The following is a 22,892-nucleotide window of genomic DNA, read 5'->3' as shown; positions in this document are numbered from 1 at the left end:
CCTTCTCACTTTTGTTAGATGTCGGGTACTTGAGTGTCCTAGGAAGATTAACTCTTGCTTGACTAGCTGCAATTTCTCCTTTTGAGGCTCTGCAGTCTTGTTCTTCCAGAAACTTCACTAAGGACACTGCCCCTTCTTGGTGCTTCTTTTAGTAGTGGTGGCAATCAGCAGTTCATTCACATCCTGTATTTAGCTGTGTGTTTTGTGGATAAATCACTTGGTGATATAGCCCCTCCACAGGGCTATCCTGGTCCAGTAGTATTGCTTACTTTCTTCTACAACTGGTACTACGGGAATGAGTCAATACTGAACTTCTGTTCTAACTTGCTTCTAAATGGCTTTTTTGTTCTTTCCTTTGATAAGTTGCTAGAAAGTTAAACTTCTGCTGGTGTGTACTGTATTCTCCTTGGATAAGCTTTAGTACATTGTGCTTCAGCAAAGTCACTGGACATGTACTCCGAGGTCAAGAACTGGGCTGGTATTGGTGACTGTATTTCTTTCATCTCCTGTCCTTTTAAGAATTTCTGATATCATCAGTTCTTGTGGTATCTCCCTCTGCTGTCTTCTGCGTGTGCTGGCTCCAGTATTCATTAGGCACAAACGTATTTCTCCAGTGGGCAAGGTGACTGTAATTATACCTTCTGCTGTTTCCTCTGGAGACATTATGTACACTGGGGAGTACCTGAAGAAGCTTGTACTTCATATTGGCAGAAGAAGCATCATTTATTTGTCTTCTGGAACTTTTTCTGTCTTGTTCCTTATTATTTGCTTTAAACCCCGGAGCTTCTGTTGCTTTAAATCATGGCATTATCTCTGTAATCTTGCCATGTAGTACTGACCACTTGTCAGATGTCTTTCTTTGTCCTTCTTAAAGCAGACTTCCTTTAGTCTCCAAACTTTCATGCGACCTTCATATTGTTTCTCAACTTTTCTTTTTCCAACCACCTCTCTTTATGATTCATTCATTATTCTTCATACTTTGTCCTTTCTTCACTTGCATATTCTTTCTCACTGCTGCTGGCATGTCATCTTCTTAGTCCAAGTCCACCCAGGCTGGTGTTCAACATAATGATGTTCATGCTGGGAGTTGTTGTTCCTCTTTGTCTTACTTTTCCTGTGAGAGATAGTCTTGTATAGCAGCTTGTATTTCAGGTTACATCTTTGCTTTCTTGCAGGGGTAGGGCTTAACCTCCTAATCCAGTCGTTGCAATGGTCTGATCTGTAAGTAAATGTAGAGGAATCTGGTTGTGCATAAAAACAGCTCTTGAAACCCTTGTGTCTCCTGTGGGTAAAGTCACTTTTATCGAACTGCCAGTGGTGACTGAGTACACTGTTGCCGACACGGGAGTTGCACACCCTCATATTCTATCATCTTGTGTGTCATATAGTGACTTTATCATAGTAAGTTCTGATGGACTCAGTCTTCTACTGTTTCAAGTCTGGGGCTGCTGGTGCCCTGAGTGTCTGTGCATGACACCATCTCTTAAGTCTTGTCATGTACATCTTTCCACTTTCAAACGTTGTTCTATTTTCCTGTTTCATCTCTTTTCAATTTCACTGTTAGTGAGCTTGCAGATGATTCAATTCTGTTCATACTAGGGGTACCTGGGTGTGCATGCATGTCTGGGTATAGGGGTGGGGTATAGTGTGGAGGTGCTGTTGCTGGACTAGGTCTCAGTGGTCATTAATTCACTTGGTACCTCTTGCTGCTTTAAAATTGTTCGGCTTGCTCCCGAGTCTATAATGCATTGATATTGGTGACCTGTTGGCAGTACAAGGGTCACTTGATCATTTTCTTGTTCAGATGGTGTTTTGGCAGGGAGGTACCTCGGGAAGCCACTTCTTCATGCTTTAGGTTTTTCTTGCTGGTTTTCACACCATTCCTTGTATTTTCTGCAATTCTTGTGCTACAGTGATCCAGATGGATGCTTGATCTCTACTATTATGCTTAATTATCCAACTCTTGTTACAGGAGGCAAATTTTTCCCATTTCTCTAAGTCTAGTGTCCCTTCTGACGGAAAACCTGCTCTTTTGTAAATTTTTCTTATTCCTTTCATAGCTTTCTTCCCCTCTCTGTTACTAACAATATCCACGGGTTTGAACCTATCCTGATGTGGTATTTTAGTAACCCCTTATGAGGGACTTAACTTATTCCTTTCATAGCTTTTCTCCCCTCCCTGTTACTAACAATATCCACGGGTTTGTCGGGCCCTGACATCTTTACAGACCGCGCTCCCATGCCTGGGTGAACGTGCGCGGAACCCCTCCTGATGTGGTATTTTAGTAACTCCTTAAATCAGTCTGTGGACAAATGACTGGGGTTGTAGTGTTGCCCCTTCCTCCCTGTATTGGTGGAAAATCTATTAGTACTGCTCCCCAAGTGAGACCTGCATAATAGATTATTTCTTCTGGATCACTGAGATGCGTCCCTAATATTATTGTTACGTTACTCCAAGGGTCTATCCCCCTGCCTATAAAGATTCCTGCTTGTACCAATACCCCTGTTGTTCCTTGTGTTCTTGGTAAACTCCCCACTATTCTTGGAAGTCGTTCACCTTGTGTCTGGAAAATTATGTGTCCTGTGCACCGCAGGCAATCATACCTGAGTCTCCTTTCTATTGGGGTTACCATGTAAGTTTATCCCTTGTTTTCTTTCAGACAGTAGCTGTTCTTTATTACTGACCCAATCCTACCCCTTAACTGTCTTGCATAGGGACATACAATATATACAGTACAATGTGTGCAGGAGAATCTAGTTACTGACACTGGTTTCATTATTCAGCAGATAACCCGACTCCCCCCCACCTTTTCAAAAGCATATTGGCAGAGTACATACAACAGTGCAAGGATACAAAAACAAGGATGACAGTAAATGCTATATCTGTTATCTGTGTGCACGGCAGCTGTTTGAGGCTGCACGGGCAAATGGGTCTTAGACCTGGGATTATGTGGTTCCTAGGCCAATAGGTTATGATGTTAGACCAATCATTCTCAATGTAATGTTCCAACAATTCTCTTTTTAAATGACAACCTATTGTACAATAAAATTCATCATCATTTTCCACATAACCAAATGAGACTTCAGTGCTTGTAATTGCCACCAATCTCGGTGCTACAGACCCTTTGTATTTTCTTAACACAACAACACAGGTACAAGATTTGCATACACCTCTTTGGTTATTTATCAAATCAAACTGTTTATCAGCATTAGAATACACCTTGGCCATACGCCACCTTTTAAAAATGTAAAATTTTTCTGGATATTTGATTAATTCCCCCTGTACACTTGTGACAAATTAGCTGAAGATATTTACCCACAATTCAACAATATGACATCACAATATATATTTTACCTTAAAAAAAAATTCTTCTTCTGACTGATACTGGGCTCTTTAAGATATTCTCTGATCTTCTCGACTGGACTTTCTCAGATGCATTCAAGAAACGCTGATTCAAATGAGCAGGTAGAAATCTACACATTGAATCTCACTTACCGGTTTTTGTCATCAGCGGTTCCTGAAAGATCAGAGGATTTGTTGCCAGTGGAGGAGATGCTGGAATATCCCCGGACGATGTCCCCAAGTAAATGTTAGGGTATGTTAACCTGTTCAGGTCTGGTCTATAAACTCTCTGCAGTCATCAGTCAGAATTCTGTTCCTTTAGCAACCGGTTGGAGGTCAATGAATGATAAGATGACACAAATTCATGTGTAACCGAAGCAAATCATAAATGACCTGCTAGGGGGCCGTCATGGCTTTATTATTTATAGCTTAAAAACAAAGGGTTCTGTCATGACTGAGGTTTTTGTGAACCCGGTGTAGTGAAGTCTGTGCGGGCGACTGGAGGATTATGTGAATACTACCACTGACCTGGTTTGGAAATGCTGTGGACTCTGGGTTTCCTCCGGTGACTGGGAAGAGGAACCGCAGCAGAGATGGCCGAATCTAGGTTCTCCTCATGCAGGATTAGGTCGGCAGACAGGAGGCATGCTGAAGGTCTCCTGAAAGACAGAACTGGAAAGGCACTGATGAATCAGTGAAGAATACCAGGTATAATTGTGCTAAAGGGCACGGGGTGCTTGGAGACACTGAGGTCCTTGCGGACACTGAGGTGCTTGGAGACACTGAGGTGCTTGGAGACACTGAGGTGCTTGGAGACACTGAGGTGCTTGGAGACACTGAGGTACGTGGAGGCACTGAGGTGCGTGGAGGCACTGAGGTGCGTGGAGGCACTGAGGTGCGTAGAGACACTGGGGTGCGTAGAGACACTGGGGTGCGTAGGGGTGCTGAGGCACGGAGGTGCTGGAAGCACGGAGATGCTGTGGCATGGAGGTACTGAGGCACGGAGGTGCTGTGGCACGGAGGTGCTGTGGCACGGAGGTGCTGGAAGCACGGGGGTACTGAGGCACTGAGGCACGGAGATGCTGAGGCACTGAGGTGCTGAGGCACGGAGATGCTGAGTCACGGAGATACTGAGGTGCTGGAAGCACGGAGGTACTGAGGCACGGAGGTACTGAGGCACGGAGATGCTGAGTCACGGAGATGCTGAGGTGCTGGAAGCACGGAGGTACTGAGGCACGGAGGTACTGAGGCACGGAGGTGCTGAGGCACGGAGGTGCTGTGGCACGGAGGTGCTGGAAGCACGGAGGTACTGAGGCACTGAGGCACGGAGATGCTGAGGCACTGAGGTGCTGAGGCACGGAGATGCTGAGTCACGGAGATACTGAGGTGCTGGAAGCACGGAGGTACTGAGGCACGGAGATCCCAACTACAACAGAAGTAAAACTGAAACACGACAGCTGTGGTTTTCAGTGGAGAACACGGAATTCAGTACTGTGCCTTTAAGACGAAACATTGCAGCTGTACCTTTACATTGAGACTCAGGGAAATGGTGAAATCAAATGGCAACACACAAATAAACCAAACGGTAACAAGGGAACAGAGTTTCCACAGGAACTTAGGTACAAAGGTTACCTTTAGGGAGCTCAGCTTAAGACCCACACAAAGCTGTATGTGACACAAGGAACTGGCCCCGATTCCAACTCAGCCTCCTGATTTATACTTCCTGGTCCTTGATGATTGGTGGGCAGGATTAGGTGATGTCACTGTCATGTGACTACTCTAGCCAAGGCTGTGATGTAGAATGAGGCCTAGCAGGCCAAGAGAACACTGAAGCCTGGACTTCTGCAAAACACAGGATGCTTGCTTTTAGATTACTGAATTCAGCCTCACACAGGAGATCACCACAGGTGGAGCTGATTACCTATTACCTCTCAGGCAGAGAACTCAGGAAAACTGACAAGCTGTTTAACTCCGTGAGTGAAAAGACACAGGATCCAGGACAGATGGCAGGGGTAAGTCACCAAATATAAAACCTACAGTCAGGATTGTGACAGTATCCCCCTCTTCAAGGGTGGACTCCGGACACCCATCTTGAATCTTAGAGGAACTTGAGAAATTCATACAGAAGAATTTAGGACCTTCGTTGATGCAGATTCCAAAGGTTTAGGACTAAATTCTTTAACTACAGCGTTACTGAAAGTCTGTAAGTCATGGAACACAGGATCATTACTCTCAAAGAGCATGTTGGCCCACTCCAAAGCTCTTCCTCTGAATGCCAGGAACAGATATCGAGTAACGTTGGAAAGAGTTACTGCACCTGAAGGATCAGACTCCATCCGAGAGAGAAATTGTTCAACCAGAGCGGCATATTGCAATAAATCTCCATCAAAGTAAATAGGTGGAAAACCATCAGACGAAAGCTTAGAGGATGAAACTGAAGAAAGCTTTGGCTGGACGAGTAGGACTGGATTGGATCCGAGGATACTTGGATTGGCTGGAGCCAAAGGAGACGGACCAGGCTGGTCCTGGAGTATTGCTGGACCGGCTGGAACCGGGACGGACTGACCAGGCGGAGCCTGGAGTATTGCTGGACCGGCTGGAACCGGGACGGACTGACCAGGCGGAGCCTGGAGTATTGCTGGACCGGCTGGAACCGGGACGGACTGACCAGGCGGAGCCTGGAGTATTGCTGGACCGGCTGGAACCGGGACGGACTGACCAGGCTGGGCCTGGAGTATTGCTGGACCGGCTGGAACCGGGACGGACTGACCAGGCAGATCCTGGAGTATTACTGGACCGGCTGGAACCGGGACGGACTGACCAGGCGGAGCCTGGAGTATTGCTGGACCGGCTGGAACCGGGACGGACTGACCAGGCTGGGCCTGGAGTATTGCTGGACCGGCTGGAACCGGGACGGACTGACCAGGCAGGGCCTGGAATATTGCTGGACCGGCTGGAACCGGGACGGGCTGAGCCCTTTCTTCACAGGGCTGGGCTGAGGCAAGAGCCCCCACTTCACGGGGCTGGGCTGAGGCAAGAGCCCCCTCTTCACGGGGCTGGGCTGAGGCAAGAGCCCCCTCTTCACGGGGCTGGGCTGAGGCAAGAGCCCCCTCTTCACGGGGCTGGGCTGAGGCAAGAGCCCCCTCTTCACGGGGCTGGGCTGAGACAAGAGCCCCCTCTTCACGGGGCTGGGCAGCACTCTGTAGAATCTCTGGCTGGGCAGCACTCTGTAGAATCTCTGGCTGGGCAGCACTCTGTAGAATCTCTGGCTGGGCAGCACTCTGTAGAATCTCTGGCTGGGCAGCACTCTGTAGAATCTCTGGCTGGGCAGCACTCTGTAGAATCTCTGGCTGGGCAGCACTCTGTAGAATCTCTGGCTGGGCAGCACTCTGTAGAATCTCTGGCTGGGCAGCACTCTGTAGAATCTCTGGCTGGGCAGCACTCTGTAGACTCTCTGGCTGGGCAGCACTCTGAAGACTCACTGGCTGGGCAGCACTCTGAAGACTCACTGGCTGGGCAGCACTCTGAAGACTCACTGGCTGGGCAGCACTCTGAAGACTCACTGGCTGGGCAGCACTCTGAAGACTCTCTGGGGCTGGACGCTCTGAAGACGCCCCTCCTGGGGCTGGACGCTCTGAAGACGCCCCTCCTGGGGCTGGACGCTCTGAAAACGCCCCTCCTGGGGCTGGACGCTCTGAAAACGCCCCTCCTGGGGCTGGACGCTCTGAAAACGCCCCTCCTGGGTCTGTGGACACGGACTCCTCTGTGACTGTAAATGGCTTGAACATTCTTCTCTGGACACCCAACTTGGGATAAGGTCTTTTAACCACCGGACCCCAGTCATAAATTTGAGTCTCTCTCAGAAGAGTAGCCTTCTTGATACCCCCGTCAGCAGCAGAAGGATTGGATACTGTGGATGACTTGTAGACATGAGCACTATGATACTGAGATTTGTCACTATTACCTGGCTTGCGAAGAATGCAGTCTTTAACAAAATGACCAGAATTTCCACAGTAAAGACAGAGATGTAGCTCCTTACGCCGCTGACGTTCAGCTTCAGAGAGCTTGGGCCGTGGATAGCTCTGATGAAAAACTTTCCCTTGCGCAGAGGAAGAGACTCTATTAACTGGATGAGACAAAACAGGATCAACAACGTTGGTAGTATTCCTGAGGAGATCAGGCATCACAGAGAGAATACTAGGCAAAAGTTCTTGTAACTGTAGTAACATCTGGTAGAAAATCTGCAGTTGGTCAGGAGTCTTAGAGCAGAAGGTCATAGAATCTCTGGAGGACGAATTCCGCTGCAGACTCTGTGCCAATCGATGCTGAGTCGACTCCAGACCTTCCAAGCGTCCTGCAATATTGCTTAGGAGGTCATGCGTCAGACTAACACTTTCGGCCGGGTCCATGTGGCCAGTTCCTACTGTCATGACTGAGGTTTTTGTGAACCCGGTGTAGTGAAGTCTGTGCGGGCGACTGGAGGATTATGTGAATACTACCACTGACCTGGTTTGGAAATGCTGTGGACTCTGGGTTTCCTCCGGTGACTGGGAAGAGGAACCGCAGCAGAGATGGCCGAATCTAGGTTCTCCTCATGCAGGATTAGGTCGGCAGACAGGAGGCATGCTGAAGGTCTCCTGAAAGACAGAACTGGAAAGGCACTGATGAATCAGTGAAGAATACCAGGTATAATTGTGCTAAAGGGCACGGGGTGCTTGGAGACACTGAGGTCCTTGCGGACACTGAGGTGCTTGGAGACACTGAGGTGCTTGGAGACACTGAGGTGCTTGGAGACACTGAGGTGCTTGGAGACACTGAGGTACGTGGAGGCACTGAGGTGCGTGGAGGCACTGAGGTGCGTGGAGGCACTGAGGTGCGTAGAGACACTGGGGTGCGTAGAGACACTGGGGTGCGTAGGGGTGCTGAGGCACGGAGGTGCTGGAAGCACGGAGATGCTGTGGCATGGAGGTACTGAGGCACGGAGGTGCTGTGGCACGGAGGTGCTGTGGCACGGAGGTGCTGGAAGCACGGGGGTACTGAGGCACTGAGGCACGGAGATGCTGAGGCACTGAGGTGCTGAGGCACGGAGATGCTGAGTCACGGAGATACTGAGGTGCTGGAAGCACGGAGGTACTGAGGCACGGAGGTACTGAGGCACGGAGATGCTGAGTTACGGAGATGCTGAGGTGCTGGAAGCACGGAGGTACTGAGGCACGGAGGTACTGAGGCACGGAGGTGCTGAGGCACGGAGGTGCTGTGGCACGGAGGTGCTGGAAGCACGGAGGTACTGAGGCACTGAGGCACGGAGATGCTGAGGCACTGAGGTGCTGAGGCACGGAGATGCTGAGTCACGGAGATGCTGAGGTGCTGGAAGCACGGAGGTACTGAGGCACGGAGATCCCAACTACAACAGAAGTAAAACTGAAACACGACAGCTGTGGTTTTCAGTGGAGAACACGGAATTCAGTACTGTGCCTTTAAGACGAAACATTGCAGCTGTACCTTTACATTGAGACTCAGGGAAATGGTGAAATCAAATGGCAACACACAAATAAACCAAACGGTAACAAGGGAACAGAGTTTCCACAGGAACTTAGGTACAAAGGTTACCTTTAGGGAGCTCAGCTTAAGACCCACACAAAGCTGTATGTGACACAAGGAACTGGCCCCGATTCCAACTCAGCCTCCTGATTTATACTTCCTGGTCCTTGATGATTGGTGGGCAGGATTAGGTGATGTCACTGTCATGTGACTACTCTAGCCAAGGCTGTGATGTAGAATGAGGCCTAGCAGGCCAAGAGAACACTGAAGCCTGGACTTCTGCAAAACACAGGATGCTTGCTTTTAGATTACTGAATTCAGCCTCACACAGGAGATCACCACAGGTGGAGCTGATTACCTATTACCTCTCAGGCAGAGAACTCAGGAAAACTGACAAGCTGTTTAACTCCGTGAGTGAAAAGACACAGGATCCAGGACAGATGGCAGGGGTAAGTCACCAAATATAAAACCTACAGTCAGGATTGTGACAGGTTCATGCTTGCCAATACATTTAGCCAATCAGAATACACCATGTATGTCTTGAAATACATTGATTGTCATACAATGTTCCAAGTGGCAACTAGAACAGCCTTGAAAATGGTTATTGTTTTGTTTATCAGTCTTTCGGACATAAACTCAAAAGATTTCTTTCTTTATTCTTCTCAATTAGCCTTGGATATATCTGGTGTTGCTTTGTCCGCCTTGGATACATTTAATGTTGCATTTGTCTTGTAGAAGTCATGCCTTAAAACAAGATTATTCAGCAAATATAGTATTCTGACCAACTCAGCAATATTTTCTTAAGGACACATGAACCCATTTTGTGATTAACAGTAAATATCTTAATAAATGCAAAAAAGCGTGAATCAATATATATTTGCTATACTGCGGAAGCTCCTACACTATCAGTGGGAAAGCAGTCGACCGTGACTGCACAGTGCAGAGCTGGAGAGCGTTGTACAGCGAGAGTCGGCTGAGAATTCGGAGATCCTGACGGAACCAGTTACAAGAGACGCACAGAACAAACTGCGGGAGCACAGAGCTAGGTACAGAGTAGCCACAACAAAGCACTGGCACAGAATGCAATATTCCCAGCCTATTTATAGGCAACAGGAAAACAGGATTGGCTGGCACTCACCCTTCATGCTAATTGGTGTTACCCTTGGTCTCCAACATGGCCGCTCCCAGCACTGCGGACACGCCAGGGAGCCGCTGGCCACTAGGTCCTCCCTCCAGCCTCCAGGAAGCCGCATTCACGCTGCCTGACCCGGCCGCATCCCCCTGCCATGACAGAGCTGTTGCATACAGCCCACTGGCAACGGCCGAACGGCGGGACCCGCAGCGGTAAGCCCACGCTGCGTGACAGTTTCTCTGCAACGGGGGACAGAAATGTATACCTCCTTGGCCGCGGGGTAAATTTGCTAAGCTCCATGTTTGGAATCTCGGGTGTGTTTGGCCATTTTTGCAAACACAAAAATTTACTAAAGGCAAAACATGGAAGTGTTGCATAGAATAGAACTTCAAAACACAGGTGAAATAGCTAATACAATTAAATACACTAGCAGCCACTTGGATTATTTTCCATAGGAAACAGTGAAACACAGGAATTTACCAAAAATCATGTTTGCAAACACACCCGAGAATTATGCAGACTTGGACCAAAATACACTTCAGAAATAGACGTCCCACATCAGTATTGTGTTTGGAGCAGCATGCACAGATCAATGTGATTCCCGGGCTCTTTCAGCTGGTCCTGGTACAAAAATACAGGACAAAATTTGTGTAGGGTTCCCTTGTATTTAATGAACCAGCAGCGGGCACTTGGAACCGGTTCTGGTTCTATAAATACTGGGGGGGGAAATGACGTAGGGGTCCCCCTTATTTTTAGAAACAGCACCAGGCTCCATTAGCAGAGGGTAATGTCATAGCCAGGGGACACACTTGATGGGTCCTGGGCCCAAAGCATTCCTCACCCCCTATCTAGTCAGCCCAGACTGGGGATTCCTAGAGATGTGGGGACCCCCAAATAAAGGTTTTTTTTCCCCCTGCCAGGGCACCCAAGGCCTGAGCGGAAGCCACCCCTGGGTGGTGGGTGCCGAGTTGTTAGCATTCAGTGTATAATTTTAATATAGTCATTTACAGGAGGACTACAGCTCCCAGCAAACCTCTGGAGAACCACAAGCAGGCATTAAGGGCCCGCTGGTACCTATAGTCCTCCTGTAAAAGAATAAATAAAATAAAGACATCGCACGAGCGCGCGCACACACACACACACACACACACACACACACACACACACACACACACACACACACACACACACACACACACACAATATTTTTTCTAAGATCTGCTCAGAAATAGTTTTTTTTTGTAATGATTGAGTTACAGTAGGTCAAGAACATTTATTTAAAATACTTTTAAATTTAAAACCTTTAAAAAAAATAAATCACAAATCCTTATCACAACAATAACAAGACACATTTTATTTTTTCATTTTTATAAACACACTGCAATTTTACTTTATATATCAATGGGCTGTACAAGTGAATATATAAATATAAACTTATAAATGAATATGGTACAATTCCAGTTGTCATTACATCACGAGAGTCTCTTGCAGCATAGCATTAGTTAAACCTCCCAGGATCTGCAACAGTGCTGCTCAAATAAAGGCCCTCATTCCGAGTTGTTCGCTCGCTAGCTGCTTTTAGCAGCTTTGCACACGCTAAGCCGCCGCCTACTGGGAGTGAATCTTAGCATAGTAAAATTGCGAACGAAAGATTAGCAGAATTGCGAATAGACAGTTCCTAGCAGTTTCTGAGTAGCTCCAGACTTACTCGGCAACTGCGATCAGTTCAGTCAGTTTCGTTCCTGGTTTGACGTCACAAACACACCCAGCGTTCGCCCAGACACTCCCCCGTTTCTTCAGACACTCCCGCGTTTTTCCCAGAAACGGCAGCGTTTTTTCACACACCCCCATAAAACGGCCAGTTTCCGCCCAGAAACACCCACTTCCTGTCAATCACATTACGATCACCAGAACGAAGAAAAAACCTTGTAATGCCGTGAGTAAAATACCTAACTGCATAGCAAATTTACTTGGCGCAGCCGCAGTGCGAACATTGCGCATGCGCAATTAGCGGAAAATCGCTGCGATGCGAAGAAAATTACCGAGCGAACAACTCGGAATGACCACCAAAGTGCACTCAAAATACAAATATTTAATTGTTTCCATCAATTTCCCTACTACTGGTGTAATACCGGGTACACACGGTGCGATTTAGGCTACGGCCGATACTGACTATACGATTTCCCTTGAACTGCCTGGAGGCATGAACCTCCATTATAGTCAATATTGGCCTGCCCGCACAGTCTATTTTTACTTGTGATGCTGATTCTGCGGGACAGCGCATCGGCATCGCAACGTGTTTCTGCATGGTTTGATATGCACTATGTTTTCTACGGATATGGACTATATAGTCCGTATCGGTAGTTAATATCGCACCGTGTATAAGCCCCTTAAGGTTCACTGATTGGTAGTTGCTTGCCTCTTCCTTGCGTCTACTTTTGTGCAGTGGGGCCACATTCACTTTTCTTCCAGTCCTCTTGAATAATTCTGTTAATAGTGTTACCAGCAGCCCTTTGTCTGCACATCTCTGATCAAACCTCACCAAATTTCCATCAGTATATAATGCTGCACCTGTGTATAATGCCCACATGAACACTTAGGTACATATATTGTGTGTAAATCTGGCCCTGGTACTAGCCAGTGCCTCCTCAACCATTTACCTCACCGCAAGATCCTGCTGCATGGAACGTTAAAGATAAAGACAAGATGGTTTGTATATTGTAAAGCCCAAAGACAAACAATGACCTCTTACTGGTGGTAGTTACTAGAACCACTTGAAATTCAGACATTAGGATCTATCAGTTCAGGGAAAAGGGTTTATCGACCAAAGAATTTTTTATGCCTTGTGGGAAATGTATCAAACCCTGAAGAGAGATATAGCAGAAAGAGATAAAGAACCAACCAATCGTCTGTCATTTTTCACACACCGATTGTAACATGGCAAGATCTGATTGGCTGGAACTTTACCTTTCCAATTTATCTTTCTCCAAGGTTTGATATAACCCTCCTCCCTTGCAGTTCTACGTCTTTGAATGCCATCTCTGTAATTCTTCAATAAGGCAGGGATTCTAACAGAATAACCCTCCTGAGTGGATTGAATTGAAATCTGCACCTCAACTGACTTTTCACCTGCTATTGGGGAAACAAGTTGTTCTTCTTTCCCCTTGCCTCCTAACTAGTCTACTGCCAGGTGTTTATGCTAAGACTAACAAATAGACTGCAACTTGTATACAACAGAACAGGGGGGGCTACGCAACCTATAGTGCATTTGTAGTTTGTTCCGTGTCTACAAATGAACCCTTTTCGCTTTAGGCTTCTTCATATCCATCTCTATGGCATAATAGTAATTTGCCTGTATGGAAGATATAATAAACAATTTACTTCTGAGACCTTTTGTTGAAGCTTAACCTTTCTGTCTGTCCCTTGTCTCAGGCACTTTACCCCAAGTCCAACACTGCTAAATGGATCAGCTGTGACGACTTCACTTTGACTTTCCAGAAGGCCCTGTGCCAAGGCAGCCTACGGTTCCGATCTCACTCACAACCACAGCCCTGGAAGGCCGAAGCCTGAAGCGGAGGAACCAAACATTCATTTATGAACTTAAACCAAGATATGCATTCTGAAGCTCACGTGGGTCTTTTCACCAACCATCTCTGAGAAGCCATAGCTGGCATCAGGGTGGAATTATGAGGACTCGTAGTCCTCCGATTGCTATAGATCACACTCTCCAGCACAGAGCACATCTTACATCTGTGTAAATACATTTAAAGAATTGTTACTTTGCAGTTTGTTAAGTTGAATGCTTTAAAATAAAAGTGTTTTGTGTTCAGCAGAATACACTTGTTAAATTCTGTATGCGTAGAAACAGTGGTGTGCAGCCAACATCTCCCTTTATGTACTAATCTCTGGTGTCATAGTGCATTTTCACAGAGCAAACGATTAAAGGGACTCTAGTCCTAGGTTTTATTTTTAGTTTATATTTGTGGAATGTAAATATTAAAGAAATAATTTATGCAAAAATTCTTCTGATATGACTTTTGCTAGTTTTTGTGGCGGTGCTAGGAAGTCTGCTTTCAGAGCTGGCCATTTATTAAAGATGCCATTGTTTCTCTTCCCTTCCCATAATTTCTACTCCTCCCCCCCTCCCCCTCAGTTTTACTGGGGGTGTGACTTAGAGCATAGGGATAGAGGTGAAATTAAAGGGGATGGGGTGTAACATCATTTAACGTAAAAATGAAAGAGAACAGGCACAAATGAGTCTACTGATAGAGAGCCTAGACCAAATTTAGGTAATGAGTAATAGTCCTAAAATGAAAACTTCTCAATTACACATCTACCCCTGGGGTTGGACTGGCCCAAAGGTGTGTGGGGGTGGGGAGGGGGAAGAGGGGATGGACGGACAAGAACACCTCCGCCTCTAGGGCTCAGGTTCCAGACTGTGCACTAATTATACATATGTTACAGATACTGCACAGGACTATGGTGTATTTTCTACAGGGCATTGCTGTAATTAATCTGATGCAATGTCATACATGCACTAGCAGTATTTACTATATATGTTTACCAAGGGGCCCAGGCCATGCACTCTCTAATGGTTAGGCAAACCTATGTGGCAGCTGGCCACACCTCTTCTGGAGACTGGGCACACCCCAAAAACATGGGCCCCTACCACTGCATTGCCCCAGTGAGCCCTTCATGCACCAGTTCTGACACTATCTACCCCCAATTCTGAGAATAAGCCCCTTTTAAACAAGAATATCCCCCTTACACAGATGCCTCCTAGCACCAAGACCATAGGACAGAACATAAAAACCACACTCTTTCTAGAAGAGGCACAGCACATTGATGCCTACTATTACTAACTAATTGCTTAGGAAACCGTTATCTTTGGATGGAACACACAGCTTGTGCGTAATTCCACATGATCATAATGTAGCATTTTGTGATTACATGAGTTATAGCCATCATTAAACACATTTTCAATCGATTGTCTTGTGCATAACTTTCTATGTCAAGGTAAGAGGGAGTTAACCATTTAAAGAGGAATTACAATTAAAACATTTGAATTAAAATGTTGCTATTTGATTAATACGTTCCATCTACCCAGCTCTTTTCTTTTGTGAACATTGTCACATTTCCGCGAATACCTCCATCTTATTGGTGAGCCGATTGCTTATTAATAGAGTCTGATTATGTGTTGTGGCTGAATCTAGGCAAACTTTGTGCAATTTCCTGATTTTTCACTGATACTGTAGTTTTCACTTTACAAGACGCCTTCACAGTTTTAGAGGGTCTTGGATCGCCACCTTGTGGGCACAATTGGTGCTGTACTTTTTCTTACCATCTTTTGGATATTTTATTGCTTATTTGTTTGTACTGTCTAGTAAGTTGGCTCCCTGCCTGCACTCAGTAAGCAGTTGTGTCACTCTTATGAAGGGAAAACATACTTAGATATAAAAAATAATTTCACAAATCCTTATCACAACAATAACAAAACACATTTTATTTTTTTCATTTTTATAAACACATTGCAATTTTACTTTATATATCAATGGGCTGTACAAGTGAATATATAAATATAAACTTATAAATGAATATGGTACAATTCCAGTTGTCATTACATCACGTGAGTCTCTTGCAGCATAGAATTAGTTAAACCTCCCAGGATCTGCAACAGTGGTGCTCAAATAAAGTGCACTCAAGATCCCTACTACTGGTGTAACGCCGGGTACACACGGTGCGATTTAGGCTATGGCCGATACTGACTATACGATTTCCCTTGAACTGCCTGGAGGCATGAACCTCCATTATAGTCAATATTGGCCTGCCCACACAGTCTATTTTTACTTGTGATGCTGATTCTGCGGGACCACGCATCGGCATCGCAACGTGTTTCTGCATGGTTTGATATGCACTATGTTTTCTACGGATATGGACTATATAGTCTGTATCGGTAGTTAAAATCGCACCGTGTATAAGCCCCTTAAGGTTCACTGAGTGGTAGTTGCTTGCCTCTTCCTTGCGTCTACTTTTGTGCAGTGGGGCTACATTCACTTTTCTTCCAGTCCTCTTGAATAATTCTGTTAATAGTGTTACCAGCAGCCCTTTGTCTGCACATCTCTGATCAAACCTCACCAAATTTCCATCAGTATATAATGCTGCACCTGTATATAATGCCCACATGAACACTTAGGTACATATATTATGTGTAAATCTGGCCCTGGTACTAGCCAGTGCCTCCTCAACCATTTACCTCACTGCAAGATCCTGCTGCATGGAACGTTAAAGATAAAGACAAGACGGTTTGTATATTGTAAAGCCCAAAGACAAACAATGACCTCTTACTGGTGGTAGTTACTAGAACCACTTGGAATTCAGACATTAGGATCTATCACTTCAGGGAAAAGGGTTTATCGACCAAAGAATTTTTTATGCCTTGTGGGAAATGTATCTAACCCTGAAGAGAGATATAGTAGAAAGAGATAAAGAACCAACCAATCATCTGTCGTTTTTCACACACCGATTGTAACATGACAAGATCTGATTGGCTGGAACTTTACCTTTCCAATGTATCTTTCTCCAAGGTTTGACACAACCCCCCTCCCTTGGAGTTCTACGTCTTTGAATGCCATCTCTGTAATTCTTCAATAAGGCAGGGATTCTAACAGAATAACGCTCCTGAGTGGATTGAATTGAATTCTGCACCTCAACTGACTTTTCACCTGCTATTGGGGAAACAAGTTGTTCTTCTTTCCCCTTGCCTCCTAACTAGTCTATGGTAGGACTGCAACTGCCAGGTGTTTTACACACTGGCCGATTTTTTAAAAGATATGAGCGATCTCGTTCATAAATGAACGAGAACTCGTTCATATCTTTGAGTGTGGAGGATCCTGAGATGAACGATGCGCGGCCCCACGCTCGTTCATCGCTGGTCTCCCGTCGGCTGTGCATGCAGGCCAATATGGACGATCTCGTCCATATTTGCCTGCACTTCAATGCAGCCGGGTGACGGGGGGAGTGAAGAAACTTCACTCCCCCAGTCACTGCCCCCCCGCCGCCGGGTCGCTCGTCGGCCGTATCCGCCGTCGGGCAGCTGGGCGGCGGATCGCCGGGTGTGTAGGGCCCCTAACAAATAGACTGCAATTTGTATACAACAGAACAGGCGGCAGACAGATTAATGAAACATATGAGCTGGGGTCTGTGCTAACGGCAGGCAGACTACAAAAGTATATCATCTGAGGTCAGGGCTGGCAGCAGACAAACTATTTTGTTTACACAATTCAGGGTCATGGCTGGCTGCAGTTATACAGTCAGAGGACAAGGCCAGGGAGTCAGTAAAGAGGAACAGAACACAGGAACACAGGTACAGCTACTAATACTGTATTATAGTAACTATCACTGGCACAGATGTAACAAGCTTGCAGCTGTTTAAACCCATGATCCACTGAGCTAATGATCTGAGGTCTGTAATCCACTCCTAACCGACAAGCACATGACATGGGGAGGTAGATGCGACCCAGGGAAAGAAAAGGAAACTCTAGGAGCCTCCGTGATAACCGGCCTGTGAGATGGAAGAGCGGGGATGTTGGCATGACTAGGTGCCAGCTGCAAGTGTGGCGGGAAAAGATACGGCATCTAACACTATTAAGTGGTCTATGTACTAAGCCTTGGAGAAAGATAAAGTGGACAGAGATAAAGTATCAGCCAGTCAGCACCTGTCATGTTTTACAGGCTGTGTTTGAAAAATGACAGGAGCAGTTTAAATGGTACTTTATCTCCATCCACTTTATCTCTCTCCAAGGCTTAGTACATAGACACCTTAGGGGTCTATTTACTAAGCCTTGGATGGAGATAAAGTCGCTGGAGATAAAGTAACAGCCAATCGGCTCCTAACTGTCATTTTTCAAACCCAGCCTGTGACATGATAGTTGGGAGCTGATTGGCTGGTACTTTATCTCCAGCGACTTTATCTCCATCCAAGGCTTAGTACATAGACCCCTTAATCTGTTAGGACATAAATTACATATTATTTTATTTATGTTTTATGTGTGTGTATGTAATGCTACAGGCCACAATGTCAAACCTTGGAGAGAGATAAAGCGGAGAGAGATAAAGGGGGAGATGTATGAAGCAGTGAGAAGGGCACCGGTTTAGAAGTTGCCCATGGCAATCAATCAGCTTTGCATTAACATTTATCAAGAGCATTCTAGAAAATTATAAGTAGCAGCTGATTGGTTGCCATGGGCAACTTCTCCACTGGTTCACTCCCCCTCATGTTACAGCTTTATTACACTGTAGTGTCCCGTTCTGATATAGTAATTGGCTCTTTCCCTTCTGTAGGCTAATGACCTTTTGTTCTGCTACATATATTGTGGGTGGTAACTGGACGTTTTCTGGGAGTGTCAGGAATAACGCAGGCGTTCCCAAGCGTTTTCAGGGTGGGTGTGTGACGTCAGCTCCAGCCCCGATCGGCCTGAATGTATCACACTGTAGGTGTACATCCTGGGCTACGCACAGACTGCACAGACTGGACAAATCATTCGATTGTGAGTGAGTTGCGATTGGATTTGCAGATGTCCGCTGCCTGGCAAAGTATTTGCGCAGCGTACACGTGCATTCGCACACTTGCACGGGGCGGGTTTTCAGTCTTTAGGGTTGGCGGATATCTGATCGCAGATCTCTGCAAAAATGTAGAGGAGCGATCAGGTCTGAATTAGGCCCAGTGGGGCAGATAGATTTAGCCTGGAGAAGGCATAAGGAAGTGATAAAGCAGTGATAAGTACAAGGTGATAAATGCACCAGCCAATCAGCTCCTAACTGTTAATTTACATATTGGAGCTGATTGGCTGATGCGTTACCACCTTGCACTTATCACTGATTTATAATTTCCTTATGCCTACTCCAGGTTAATACATCTGCCCCAATGTCTGTTACTCTAAGTCTGTCTGGCATCAGTGCAGCCAGTAATGAGGGAATTGGGATGTCCAGCAGCTTAGTGGGACACAGATACAATAAGTACAGTACAGAGTGTCTATGACTGAGTTTCGTTCCCTTTTTGCAGCTCAGATGTGATGTAGTGTCCTGATTACATTACCACATGGCAAACACTTTTTACAGTCAGCAGCCAATTCAGCACTATGGCGCTAATTCCAAGTTGATCGCAGCAGGATTTTTTTTTTAGCAATTGGGCAATACCATGTGCACTGCAGGGGGGGCAGATTTAACATGTGCAGAGAGAGTTAGATTTGGGTGGGGTGTGTTCAATCAGAAATCTAAATTGCAGTGTAACTATAAAGCAGCCAGTATTTACCCTGCACATAAATAAAATAACCCACCCAAATCTAACTCTTTCTGCACATGTTATATCTGCCTCCCCTGCAGTGCACATGGTTTTGCCCAATTGCTATCAAAAATCCTGCTGCGATCAACTTGGAATTACCCCCTATGTTGGTGGACAGCCCCAGTCTTGTGCCTCCTCCACTGTCAGCCTTAATGGTGAGAGGATTATCTCCTCCTTCTTCTCTGCTGTCTCTACCCTCAGTAGGTCCTGCCTCTCCTATGGTATAGGTCTTTATTTTTGACCAGAAGGTCTGCAGTACTCCTGCCCTGCTCCTGCCCCAGGTACCTCACCATACTCCCTACTGGCACTGGCTTCCAAATGTCACTTGCCTTTTCACGCTCATCCCCCTGAGCAACTGTCGGGGCTGCTGGGAATTGTGGTCTGCCTGTGTATTGACATGCACATGCGTTATAGTGCAATGCACAGTGTCAGCCATAATAACTTGCATAGTGGAGTATTACATGTTGGGCACTGGCTGGTTTGAAGTAAAGAGGGTCTGATCTGGTAAGTCTGATCAAGTTTATTAGCCAAAATCGTTTCCAAAGTTGCAAAATATTTGGTTATTTGACTGTAGTGCATGTACTATCAGATGCATGAATATTCTAGGGTTGTCTTACCATCACCGTGGGGTAGGACAGGATTAACAATGGTGGTTGTGGTCATTCTGGAAGTGGCAGTGGTAGTGGTTGGTGTTGTGGTAGTAGTCATTGTGGAGGTCATGGTGGTGGTTCTGGTGGTTGTAGGAGTTGTTGTGATGGGTTGGGTTTCTAAAAAGAGATTGGTTGGTGACAGGTAAAATCGGAGGTGAAACTAAGGGGGGTTGAGCAGGGCACGTGCCCTGGGTGCCTTGGCAGGCCCAGCAGAGTGGGGCACCGCCGGCGGCCAGGGCATCATGCCTACTTGCCCCCGCTACTATTGGCGCACGTCAGCCCTGCGATCTGCATCCGCTGCCTGTAGCCACATCTCTCACATCAAATGATGTGTCGAGCGGGCAGTGCAAAACAGCCTCACCTGCCACCCTCAGTCCCTATTGAGGCATAACTTTCAGTGCTGACCTGTACAGGTGGCCGCTCTAGTGACTGGTTGTCGCAGGAATGAGGGGTCATCCATTTGCGACACCCTCAGCCAGAACACAGGGAGCAGCTGTCTTGTATGCAGGGGCGGCCCCGGCGGTAAGTTGGTGCTCATCAGGCAGCGTTGCTGCAGCAGCAGTACCCGGGCCGTTAGCTTGGAGAAGGTGCAAGGGGAATACTGATGGGAAGTCCCAGGCCAACATTCAGCGACAAGCTGGTGACAGGAAGAGAGGATCATCCGAAGCTCCAGCGGATAGCCGGAGAACAGACCCAGCAATGAGGCAGGGGAGCTATCCGGCAAGCCAGCATTACAGAAGATTACTGCACCAGGTAACGAGGATTCAGAGAGCGCGCAGGGGAAGTGGGAGAGTGTTTGGCTCAGTGTCAAACTTGTGGCATAACATGCCCTTTAGTGACTCTAGTGATTAGCTGTGTAAGGGGGGTGAAATCTGTCTGAGGGGAAGAGCTGCGTGAGGGAAAAGTTATGTCAGAGAAGAGCTGCGTGAGGGAAAAGATATGTCAGAGAAGAGCTGCGTGAGGGAAAAGATATGTCAGAGAAGAGCTGCGTGAGGGAAAAGATATGTCAGAGAAGAGCTGCGTGAGGGAAAAGATATGTCAGAGAAGATGTGTCGGGGAAGAGCTGCGTGAGGGAGAAGATGTGTCGGGGAAGAGCTGCGTGAGGGAGAAGATATGTTAGAGAAGAGCTGCGTGAGGGAAAAGATATGTTAGAGAAGAGCTGCGTGAGGGAAAAGATGTGTCAGAGAAGAGCTGCGTGAGGGAGAAGATGTGTCGGGGAAGAGCTGCGTGAGGGAGAAGATATGTTAGAGAAGAGCTGCGTGAGGGAAAAGATATGTCAGAGAAGAGCTGCGTGAGGGAAAAGATATGTTAGAGAAGAGCTGCGTGAGGGAAAAGATATGTCAGAGAAGAGCTGCGTGAGGGAGAAGATGTGTCAGAGAAGAGCTGCGTGAGGGAGAAGATGTGTCGGGGAAGAGCTGCGTGAGGGAAAAGATATGTTAGAGAAGAGCTGCGTGAGGGAAAAGATATGTCAGGGAAGAGCTGCGTGAGGGAGAAGATGTGTCGGGGAAGAGCTGCGTGAGGGAGAAGATGTGTCGGGGAAGAGCTGCGTGAGGGAAAAGATATGTCAGAGAAGAGCTGCGTGAGGGAGAAGATGTGTCGGGGAAGAGCTGCGTGAGGGAGAAGATGTGTCAGAGAAGAGCTGCGTGAGGGAGAAGATGTGTCAGAGAAGAGCTGCGTGAGGGAGAAGATGTGTCGGGGAAGAGCTGCGTGAGGGAAAAGATATGTCAGAGAAGAGCTGCGTGAGGGAGAAGATGTGTCGGGGAAGAGCTGTGTGAGGGAGAAGATGTGTCAGAGAAGAGCTGCGTGAGGGAGAAGATGTGTCAGAGAAGAGCTGCGTGAGGAAGAAGATATGTCAGAGAAGAGCTGCGTGAGGGAGAAGATGTGTCGGGGAAGAGCTGCGTGAGGGAGAAGATATGTTAGAGAAGAGCTGCGTGAGGGAAAAGATATGTCAGAGAAGAGCTGCGTGAGGGAGAAGATATGTTAGAGAAGAGCTGCGTGAGGGAAAAGATATGTCAGAGAAGAGCTGCGTGAGGGAGAAGATATGTTAGAGAAGAGCTGCGTGAGGGAAAAGATATGTCAGAGAAGAGCTGCGTGAGGGAGAAGATATGTTAGAGAAGAGCTGCGTGAGGGAGAAGATGTGTCGGGGAAGAGCGCATTGAGGGAGAAGATATGTCAGAGAAGAGCTGCGTGAGGGAAAAGATATGTTAGAGAAGAGCTGCGTGAGGGAAAAGATATGTTAGAGAAGAGCTGCGTGAGGGAAAAGATATGTCAGAGAAGAGCTGCGTGAGGGAGAAGATATGTCAGAGAAGAGCTGCGTGAGGGAGAAGATGTGTCGGGGAAGAGCTGCGTGAGGGAAAAGATATGTCAGAGAAGAGCTGCGTGAGGGAAAAGATATGTCAGAGAAGAGCTGCGTGAGGGAGAGGATGTGTCGGGGAAGAGGTGCGTGAGGGAGAAGATGTGTCGGGGAAGAGGTGCGTGAGGGAGAAGATGTGTCAGAGAAGAGCTGCGTGAGGGAGAGGATGTGTCGGGGAAGAGCTGCGTGAGGGAGAAGATGTGTCAGAGAAGAGCTGCGTGAGGGAGAAGATGTGTCGGGGAAGAGCTGCGTGAGGGAGAAGATGTGTCGGGGAAGAGCTGCGTGAGGGAGAGGATGTGTCGGGGAAGAGCTGCGTGAGGGAGAAGATGTGTCGGGGAAGAGCTGCGTGAGGGAGAAGATGTGTCGGGGAAGAGCTGCGTGAGGGAGAAGATGTGTCGGGGAAGAGCTGCGTGAGGGAGAAGATGTGTCGGGGAAGAGCTGCGTGAGGGAGAAGATGTGTCGGGGAAGAGCTGCGTGAGGGAGAAGATGTGTCGGGGAAGAGCTGCGTGAGGGAGAAGATGTGTCGGGGAAGAG

At 47.0% G+C, this 22,892-nt stretch overlaps 1 protein-coding gene across 1 annotated transcript in view; it reads left to right on the top strand.

The window, feature by feature from the left end:
- The window catches only part of NPW (neuropeptide W), a 39,511-nt gene extending 25,493 nt beyond the window's left edge, over window positions 1-14,018 (top strand). Inside the window, exon 2 of the mRNA XM_063932448.1 lies at window positions 13,448-14,018. Within this exon, the coding sequence (XP_063788518.1) occupies window positions 13,448-13,585 (138 nt within the window). The 3' untranslated portion in view covers window positions 13,586-14,018. The remainder of the gene's footprint in view (window positions 1-13,447) is intronic.
- The last annotated feature ends 8,874 nt before the right edge of the window (window positions 14,019-22,892 follow it).

The sequence above is a fragment of the Pseudophryne corroboree genome, chromosome 7 (assembly GCF_028390025.1).
Source record: "Pseudophryne corroboree isolate aPseCor3 chromosome 7, aPseCor3.hap2, whole genome shotgun sequence".
NCBI lineage: Eukaryota > Metazoa > Chordata > Amphibia > Anura > Myobatrachidae > Pseudophryne > Pseudophryne corroboree.
This window is presented reverse-complemented; position numbering and strand designations above follow the sequence as displayed.